Here is a 10,634-nt window from a genome sequence, read left to right as displayed (position 1 = left end):
GCTTTGCTGTGTCAGAGGAAGCAGCGTGTAAGAGGAAAGCTGCCTCTGATGTGTGTGTGGTGCCTTTGGCGAGCAGCCTGAATCTGGCGCTGTGGGCTGAGGTGAACCTCTATGAGCCAGCTGCCACCTGGAAGGTCATGACTGCAGCTGAGGGATACTCATGAATGAATATGGCTTTTCTTCTATCAGCTGCTGGCTAACAAGCACAAAGAAATGCTGATTTGAGTCAAAGTGAAATAAAGCGAGCAAATGGGCCATAAGGAAAAATGGGACAATAGTCCAAGGCTTCTGAATAAATACAGTTATCTGCATCACCAGTGGAGATCTTGTGTGTGAATGGCTGAGGCAAAGGGTGAGAGTGATAAGAAATACCTGAAGGCTTAGGCTTCCCCTTTTCATATTGCGTTATGTGCCAAAATCTGTGGCTCCTGTTTCTCTGGTTGACTTTTTTTGTCTTCCATCATTGTTGCAGCTGGCAGTGCTCTGGAAGTTACTGCATGGGGACAGGGCATTTCAACATGTTTTTATAAATAAATGTTTCAAGATGGACATTTACAGTCACAGAAATGGCTAAGTAAAACCAGCACCCTCTTCTTCAGCAGAGCAGCCCCAAGTGCATATTCAGAAATAAATTTGCTTTGTATAGTGACCCGAAGAAGCAGCTGCAACCACAAACACTGTGCAACTGTCAGTGAATGAAGTGCAGTCTTGTCTTTATTGTGCTCTGTCAACAGAATTTAGCAGTGTTTTCTGATTGACACTCTCAATTACTTGCAGTATTGCACAGGCCAGAGAGACTGCAGCTTGACATTTAGCATGCAGGCTGGCTGTGGGAGGCTGGCACTGGGGAAATGCGTTGCTCTCGATGAGTGAAGTGAACCAATGAGTGCTCAAGATAGGTCAAACTTGGTCCTTTTCAGTTCCATTGGTAGTAATTTTCAAGACAGAACTGATTGCAATTTTAGAAGGTATATTCTGGTTTTTTTTCTTTAAATACTGTTAGATCCAATTACTAGTGGTTATTAAGAAAAATGGCCATGAATAGAATTAGAATTACTGTGAAGAAGTAGTTTACAAATCTCACAATATCAACCTTTTTATCCGTTCTGATAACTGAGCTATGGGTCTGATAATAATTGCTGAGGTAGCTCCTCTTTTTATACTGTGTGAAAATAACCCTGAATTGTAGAACATGACAAATATTTTTCCGTAAATGGACAAGAAACTCATTTCTCTTAAGCAAAGGAAGTTGCTAATAGATGGGGAGGGAAGTTCTCTTTGTTCTACAACACTGTCAGCATCACATCATCTCTTCTGTCAAAAGCCCACTGAGTTAAATTAGTTTGAAGGATTTGTGTGAATTTATTAATTATGTTTTTGATTAATAAAAGGTGTCCTTGCATATAAGTAACATAAAAGGAACATCCATTCTTTTAGATAATCCACCAGCCCAGGTATAAGGAAAGTGCTGAAGAATCCTGATTTTGTTACAGGTTCACTTCAAATGTATTTGACAGGGTGTTTTTTCTGAACCGTAATACTGTAATCGTGTCCCAGAATTATGTACAAAGCTTGGATGCTGTTGTACTTTTTTACTGCATATTATATTAATTATTGAAAAATATATTTGATTAGGATTTCACAGGATATTGACAATTCAGTGACACAATCTGAAACTGCTGGCCAAGAGTTCCTGAATGTTAACTTTGTGTGCCACTGTGTAATTTTGAGCTAATTACCTATACCTAATTTGTGATGCTTTAGCTTATGCTGAGCAACACTTCTACCTACCAAATAGACTTGTTGATTTCCATAAATATAAATTGACTAAAGAAGTACTGGAAGTAAACAGCAACCGGATTCAGCCTGCACTCCCTCTCTTTCAGTCATATAAGGTGTTGGTAGGTGGTCTCGTGCAAAGCAACAGAACAATAAGTTTAAAAATTTACAAAGTTCTCTTTCTTTCTTTTCATTTTTTAAACTGTTAAAGCTGAAGTTTATATATCCTCAGTGTGAAAATTACTTATTACCTAGATTGTAGAACCATGGTCTCATTTGGAAATTTAGACCATGAAATGGTCTGTAGAAAATCTGAGATTTGATAGTGTAAATGCTAAAGAAATAGTGTTAGTGAGGACACTTCAGGTGAATTTCAACTTTAACACAAAATATTTAAGTTTTGGTAATCTCAGAAGTCAGATTGCTCAATGCCTGTCAAAAGTCAGTAGACCAATACAAATAATCTTGTATTCTGTAGGCTGTGTGGTTCACTGACAGAGTCCTGAAGAGATTTTTGAAATAGAAAAGTCTTTTTGGCATTAACTGAACCTGGAAGTGCTCACCACTTTGGAAAAACAGGTCACGTAGCAATTTAATGTGCACTCAGGAGTTTGATTCTAGACTCTTGGTCTTTTAAATATTTATTGTGCTAGTCTTAATACATAGAAGCCCAGGGAGTGATGTAGCATTGCAGTGAAAAATGCAGCAAACATATAAATTAGTAAGTACTGAACAGGTCAAGTCCATTTCTGAAAAACAAACTGATCTGCACAGCTGCCTGGACAGGTGCCCTTCAGGAAAAACAGAGTGGACTAGCAAAGGAAAAAAAATGCAGCTTCCTTTGCTTTGACCGTTGTCATTTGAGTGTTTCTCTAGTCTTGCTGATGTTCTTGAGTGGAATCTGTTGAAGGAGGAGTGTATTGTTAATCTACAGTAAGAAGACATAAATTGACAATTATATATACAAAAGACTGGATAACAGCCCAACAGCTTTTATCACTATGTGGTTTGAACATTTCCAAAGTGGAAATTAAAAACAGTAGTCCATCCATACCTAATAGCGCTTTGCAATATAGCTAATAGCTTTACAATACTATTTTGCATAATATTTGCTAATTAATTTAAAAACATACAGTAGGTATTAAGCATGGATAATAATGCTTTGCCACTTTCTCAAGAATATTTTGGATATTAATTATGTTCTCAAAGCCACACTGCAGCTAGTAAGTACTAAGCATTATAATTGTGAATTGGGTTCATTTAATATGTAAAACTGCTGGAGTTGCATAAGTCTTTAAATACATTATGAATATTTCAGCAACGTTCATGCCTGATGTACCCTGAATCAACAGTAATTTCAAAACGTGTTTATATGTACAGTGTATAGACTGCAATTTATCATGTCTCTTGCTGGGGAGGAGGAGAACTTGAACTGACCTGAAACCTCTTGGCAGATCTTCTGAGCTTTAGCTTTTCACTGAGATTCCTCTCAGCCTTGTTTTCATACACAACTCCTTTTTTCTTGCCGTGAGGTAAACTGTAAATGTAAATGATCATAGAAAAACACTGCATTTTACATTAAATTTTGATTCTTTCTCTCATTTTTTTATGTCTCAGTAGACTTCAGTGGGATGTCAGAATATCAATAAATGGGTTTTTGGAGAGTAAGGCTCTGTGACTCCAAAGAAGTGTTAGTCATCCATCAAAAAGCTTCTCTGAAGCAGTAATTTGAATTTATAACATGGAAAATAATTTGAAAATTATTTTATATGTATAAAGCCAGAACACAATGGTAGCTGGGAACCTTATAAAAACAAGCTGTACTGTCAGGTGTATATAAGCAGGCTACCAACTATTCATATTGCCGAGAGGTGAAAGAATTTCTTTTATAAACTCAATCTTAGCAACAGGAAATGTCAGAAGGTGTGAAAAGTCTGATCTTTTAGTCAATCAAAATATGACTTTGAGTTATAACCTTGTCACGTGGCTAAGAAAAAAGGAAAATCTAATCATAGACCATGTCAGGTAATGAATTACCACCATTATATTGCTGAACTCTCATCCAGAATACCTTCTCAATAGTCAGCCTTATTTCAGAGAGATGAATTCTCACTGGAGCAGGTGTGGGCAAAGGGGAATTAACATAACCAACGCATGGCAATTCTACCTCGAGACAGGAACCGAAGATCCTAGTTCAGTGAGTGCTGGGAACCCTTCCATCCGGCAGGGCTGCTGGTAGCCTGGGGTGCATAGGGAGATCTTTGCCAGCAGATCAAGGGAGGTGATCCTGCCCATATTCTTGCCCTCAGTGAGGCCACATCCAGAGTGCTGTGTCCAATTGTGGGCTCCTCGGCGCAAGAGAGACAATCAGCTACTGGAGAGGGTCCAGGAAATGCCTACAAAGATGATGAGGGGTCTGGAGCATCTCTCTTATGAGGAGAGACTAAGGGAGCTGGGTCTCTTTAGGCTTGAGACGCCTGAGAGGGGGATCTCATCAGTCCATATAAATATCTCAAAGTTGGGTGCCAAGAGGATGGTGCCAGACTCTTTTCAGCAGTGCCCAGCAACAGGACAAGGAGTAATGGCCATAAAGGAAAACACAAGAATTTTCACTTCAACACAATGCAGAACTTCTTTACATTGAGTGTGGCAGAGCACTGGAACAGGCACCCCAGGGAGGTCGTGGAGTCTCCCTCTCTGGAGATGTTCTAAACTTACCTGGTCAGATTCCTGTGTCACCTGCTGCAGGTGACCCTGCACTTGGGGGGAGTGGTTGGACTAGATGATCTCCTAGGAAGGGACTAGAACTGCCTTCCAACCCTCCCTTCCATTCCATGATTCTGTGGTATCCTGGAAATAACTGCAGAGTGCGAGTGGAGTCGGTCCAACCACCATTACAAAAAGTAAAATGAAATGTTACTTTTAAATTAAAAGGATATTAATTGGCTATAAAAAAGTCAGAATTTGTTGAGCAGTCTATCAGGTGATGTTCTGGACTTGATTTTTAGTAGGATTTGTGGGAAAAGTATGGAGAAACAGCTTGTATTCTCTCATGACCCCTAATTGCAAAGATGAGAGTTCATCAACAAAGATCCACTTCACTCCTCTGGGGTATGTTCCTTCCTATAAAACACCACTTAAGACACTGACTTACAAAACTAGAAAAAGGTGTTGAGACAGATTATTTGGTGACCCTCTTGCCCTAAAAGTGAAATGGATACAGTGTGCTCATTTTTGAGTTTTTGCCATATTACAAAATCAGTAAGGAAAAGGTACATGTTCATTAAGCTTCATCTAGAGCAGTGTCTAGCATATCAGTTTCTGTGGCAGACCCTTTATATTGCTGTGAAACTTGGAAAATTCAAAAGGTACAAGTTAACGCAGGCCCTTGACTTAATCCCTGGTATTTGTTGAGACCTAATAAATAAAATGCTGGTTTGTTCACTTTTAATTATAAAAGATGCTGCTGAAGGAAATAATGATAAAATCATTTTGATATAATCGTTTCAAGAACCAACCTGCCTCTGATATTGCTTAGAATCTTCAGTCCTTAATACCTTAGTGGAAACTTGGACAATATATCGATTGTCAGAACAATCGTTCCTCTGAGACTCTAATCCATCTGAACCAATCTGGACTTGCTGTACCCAGCTGCCAGCTCCCCATATGAGTTCAGATCAGATGGGTCATGAAGGTGGTCAGCTATCACCCGTGGATACGGTGATATATGACTGGTATGCAGAACTTTATCCTGGCTGTTAGTAATCCTCCCTTTCCAAATTCTACCTTTAGTTCCACGCCTGAATCACAGTCTTGTGACCATGGATGAAGGCTACCCAGTACCTTGTAGGTTTATGGTGCTTTGCTGTCAAGAGCACCCAGCAAAAAACCTCCATTGTTAACTCTTCAGTGCCCACACATGTAGATGTTCCCAGCAGCATGCAGGGGATACATTTGTGTTCCCCAGTACAGCCTCAGCGTTTGGGCGAACAAAGGCACCCTCCTTTGGGCCAGAGGACTGTGATGGTCCCTAGTCTTTGTGAAATGTGCCTCACACCCTCCCTGATCCCCAGTGCTGTGACCATCTCACTCCATGTTCCTACAGCTTGTGCAGCAGTTTGTTCAGTGTTACTTCACTTACTTCCTTTTTTTGTTTTCTTTTTTTTTTTGCCTCTCGCAGATGGACAAAAGAGGAAGAAGTCATTAAGAAAGAAACTGGACTCTTTAGGAAAGGAGAAGAACAGAGACAAAGGTAAAATGAGTACATATTCAGTGGTCGGGTCTTAGTTTTGCATATGAGATTTCTTTAGTCTGAAACATACTTTTTAAAGTAGGAGAATGTTGTTGAGCTGATAAACTGTCTAGGTATTTATTTGCAAGCTGAAAAATGTTTTATCTTTTCTGTTTGACTTTAGTGTAACTCAGATCTCTTCCACTGAAAGGTTTGGTTTTTTGGTTGGTTTTTTTTTTCCCTGAGAAAAAAAGGAAGACTTAAAGGACTGCATCTTTTCTCCATTGTTCTTTCTCCCCAATTTCACCATCCAGTGCAAGTGTGGTCTGGCAACATGATCCAGTTCTTCACCTGCATTTGCTCTCTCATCTTTCAGTTTACAAAGCACATAAACCCCGCACTGCCCAAGCGAGTCAGTTGGTTTGCTTTTCTTTCTTTAACCTTAGGAAAATAGACATTGTTTAAAATATATGAATGCTTCAGTACTACTGATCAGTTGGATTTTAATAACCTCCATGTGACATGGATTTACAGATATGGTTGTACTCTTTTGTTTGGAAACTAATCAGCTTTATGGGCTGGGTCCTAATCCAAGACCTGAAGTTGACCTGTAATTCAGAGCCATTTGAACCAAGTCTAAATACTGAGACACTGAAAAGTGTCTGTGAAATTGCATGTAGGTAATTGTGCATCTAATTTTATGTTCACTTCTGGAAAAGAATTTCTCTAAAAACGGTAGTAAAACTCTGTATTGATATCCCAGTTTCACAAACATGCACACAAATGCAGGAAATTGTGACAGGAGATGTGACCTGGTTACTCTGATGTGCTTACTTTTAGTCTAGTTTAGCAGAAGAAGGGAACTTTGAAATTCCACTGAAAAAATTAACATCCCCATTTCAAAGTTACTTTAGATAGTTGTTAAGAAAAAAATATTTTTCTTTTAATTTTTTATTTGATGATTTTAAATATGTGATTATTATTTTCTTGATTTAACATTGGTTATGGTAAATATTTGTATTAATCTTTCTAAAACTGACTATCCCCTGACACATTGGTTTGATATATCTAGTGGCTTCCTGTGTTGTATTGCAAATATCAACGTTTTCATTTGTAACAAGAATAACTTGAAATATGACTTGAGCCCACATGCAGGAGTCATAATGATTTTATAGCCTCTTTTGGGGGAAAATCTTTTTTGTACTGTCCTATTAATGCATTACATTTGGCTACACTGTAATTAGTGATTGTTACTATGGTTTTTTCTGATGTTTGTACAGTTAGAAGTGCAAAGTAACTTCGTTCTGTGTAAAACCTGCCCTCCTTTCAGTGCATTTGCCAGATATTGATCTTAATAGGGCTTGTGGAGTACTCTTCTGCATCAGAAAAGGATAACCACATCCTGCTTTTTTTTTTTTAAATGATCTGTGTCTCACAAATATTTGATGTACTGAGAGCTTTTATCTTTCCTCCCTTATGGGTAGCATGACTTTGGTAGTCTCTGTTGAAAGTTTCTCTTTAGAAGCTCTTTTGAGAGTTAAAATACATTTTGGGGTTTTTTCCCCACATTTTTCTTTGCTGTAGCAGATTTTAACAATGATAAATCGCTTTGATAATTCACCAAAGACAGAATTTTGCTGTGTCACCCAAACTTGATGGATCTTTGCAATTGCACTTTCAGAGCTCCACCAATGCTCTTTGGTGCAGTGCCTTGAGAAGCAAGTGTGTCCTTTTGGTGATAGATACAAATCCTTAACCCAAAGTTGGTCTTTATTCCGCTAAATTCTCTGTTGCCAAAGATCTTTCAAACAATAATTTTCTTACATTGCCTTGCATTTTTCTGTATTTCCTTACAGCCATGTTTTATTTCAGCTGACCTCTGTTTCCAGTAATTACACAGCTGCACTGGTTGAGCAGTTCCAGATAATATTAGTTTCTGCTATTACACTTCTGTTCAGGGATTTTCTTGGGTGTCTACCTTGCATGGTAGCATTTATGCTTCATTCAGTTAGTAGGTTTGGGGATATACTTGATTTTTATTCTGAAGGGTTTTCTGAGTACATTTTGCCTTTTAGGGCTCACTAGTTTCCACGGTGAAGGTCAGCACTTTGTACTTATTCATCATTGTTTAAATTTATCTACTTCCTGGTTTTCAGCCTTGCTCATACTATCTGGTTAACTATACCAAGCATTTTTAGAAATCACTATGCTGATTCTCTTAATTTTAATTCCTTTTTTCTTATTGTTATTTGAAATTCATGTTTCAAACATATACCCCTCTGCTTTTATCCTTTTTCTTCCACCTCTCACTGTCTTGTTCTGAGTTACAGAGACGTTTTACATGTGCTCTCCACTTATAAAATATTATAGGAGCACCCTCTGAGAAGAAAATACCCCATCACTTCTCAAAGAGTAGAATCTGTATTTCTCTCCTTCCTTTAGGAAAAACTTGGGCTGATCAATAAGGGTCCAGGAAATTGGAAGGAGTCAGGTTCTGAACAGGTTGTGTTAGCAGAGTGAAAAGAAAGGCATATTTGCTCTTACTTATTGCCAACAGCAATTAGGCAAAAATATCCCAAATGGCAGCATATGGCATCTTACTTGTCAGGTTTTCTGGCAATGGTTGGTTCTGGTGTACTTTTTTTCTGCCCCTCTAAGTTGTTAAAGAGCATCTGTTTCTCAGGTAGTTGCTGAGCAGAGTCTTAGTGCATGACAGAAGAGGGAATGAACAACCAGGATTTCTGGTTTGTGCCATGGAGACCATCACAGTGGTTGAAAGGTGGCGGTTTTCCTGTGGGAAGCAGCAGCACCAGCATCTCCTCCAGCCTCAGGAGTTAGGGAGGACAGTATTTGCCCAGCTTTCAGCTGATGAGTTGGCTCTGGAAAGAAAAATATAAGGCCTTGTGCTGCTGGTCTCCATAAAGATGAGCCTGCTATGCTCACATCAGAATTGAGCCCCACCACGTTCCCTGTACAGTGGCCTCTATGTCACCTGAAGGAAGAGTTAACCTCCCTCCACATGCCTTTCACAGCAAGCTTGTTCTGTAAAGAGAGTATCTCCCATTTCTGGCCAGCCGGTCCAAGACAAACACTCCTCACTGTGAACGTGGGTGTGCTAAACAAAGGCTGGGAGCACACGCTTACCCACCCGGGCAGGTCCCCAGTCCTCATGCCTGAAAGGAACGCCTTCCTTCTGTTTATTTTGGGGAGTTTGTGGTGGGTTTTTTTAGTAACTAGTCCAGCTGCACTGTTGTGAGGAGAAGAAAACAACAAGACCAGGCCACAGGACGTCGGAGGGGAATCAGGGAAGCTGATTTCCAGACCCTTCATACAGAGGAGATGCAGCTGCCTTAATGCAGACTTCATTTCCATCCCTTCAGCATCACTTTTGTAAACACAGTTGCAGTTGGAAGTGTCATTAATTCCAAACATTTTGAGTTTTCTCTATCCCAGCCTGGGAGCCCCCACATACCCAGACAGGTAACAGCTGAGGGGACCACGTTGTTAGGTCCTGCCCAGAGTATGTGCCACCTGAAATCCCCTTTTGTAAAGACAGACTGCTGGAGGTTAATTCTGACAATCATGCAGCACCATGTGATCGTGTGTGTGGGCCGCAATCAAAGATAACAGGGATGTACCTGGCACAGGAAGCCACAGAGGTGGAAAGAAAGGGCCACCATGCTGGTCACCAGGGATGCACGATGGAGGCCTCACTGCAGCTCTTGCCTGGCAAACCCTCTCCTTTAGCACCAATGTGCACTGAACTGCCCCAGGGTGCAGGTTTCTGGGGTTGCTCTCTCTGGAGAGGTGTCACCTCCCTCCAGTTTGTGCCAAAGACTGTTCTTCCCCCCACCACCCCACCAGATGTCTATACTTAAAAGGCACAACCAAATGGAACTACTCATTTTTGCTAGGACTGTTTGGAGATTTAATAACTTGTATTTTAGGACTCAGTCCAATCTGTGGAGTTTTGCTGTCTAAACTTCACATTTTATTTAGATGGATCAGTCAACCTGTCTGTTAAGTTAGTTTCAGCAACCTGTCAGGCTTCTGAAGGCAAATAAAGACACTACAGTAGAATTGAATGCACTTTAAATGAGTTTCATATCTTTATTTTGTCCCTTTTGATATCTGTCAACATCTCATTAAAAGGGGAGAAATTGTAAAAGAAGTGTTTTTTCAATTGTTTTTACATCTCTCAGTGATTCACCAAAGCAGGATATAGCAAAACTTGCTGGATGCAAACAGACTAAACAGGAGAACAGCACTCCACCCAGATATTTAAGCAATATTTTCAGCTTCTATCATTCAAGGGTTTTTGCTTTACCCAGCCTGCTTGTTATTAATGGCCATCATGACCCTCGATCCTGCTGTCTACATACGTCTCTAAACATTGGCTTTGGCTGCTGACAGACAGTACTCAGGCTGGAGGAGCAGTGACATGTCCATGCTGCTTGGAATAAGACATTCTCAGGATGCTGTGCATGCTGGCGGCTGGATCCTGTTCCCTTATGAATTCAGTGCTAATTCTGACGGCAGCAGAAGCAGAGTCTTTTGTCCGTCCCGTGCCTGTGATCTGGGTGTCTGCATAAGCAGGCCTACTTTTAATGTACACACAGGCATT

At 40.1% G+C, this 10,634-nt stretch overlaps 1 protein-coding gene across 3 annotated transcripts in view; it reads left to right on the top strand.

Annotated features, from left to right (window-relative positions):
• The window catches only part of ARHGAP6 (Rho GTPase activating protein 6), a 120,773-nt gene that overhangs the window by 73,775 nt on the left and 36,364 nt on the right, over positions 1–10,634 (top strand). For all 3 annotated transcript variants that reach the window (XM_017737106.1, XM_017737108.1, XM_017737107.1), the window contains exon 3: positions 5,960–6,031. In XM_017737106.1, the coding sequence (XP_017592595.1) occupies positions 5,960–6,031 (72 nt within the window). The remainder of the gene's footprint in view (positions 1–5,959; positions 6,032–10,634) is intronic.

Source organism: Corvus brachyrhynchos, unplaced genomic scaffold, assembly GCF_000691975.1.
Source record: "Corvus brachyrhynchos isolate BGI_N302 unplaced genomic scaffold, ASM69197v1 scaffold83, whole genome shotgun sequence".
Classification (NCBI taxonomy): Eukaryota; Metazoa; Chordata; class Aves; order Passeriformes; family Corvidae; genus Corvus; species Corvus brachyrhynchos.
Note: the sequence above shows the minus strand (reverse complement) of the source record. Positions and strands in the feature narration are given on the sequence as shown.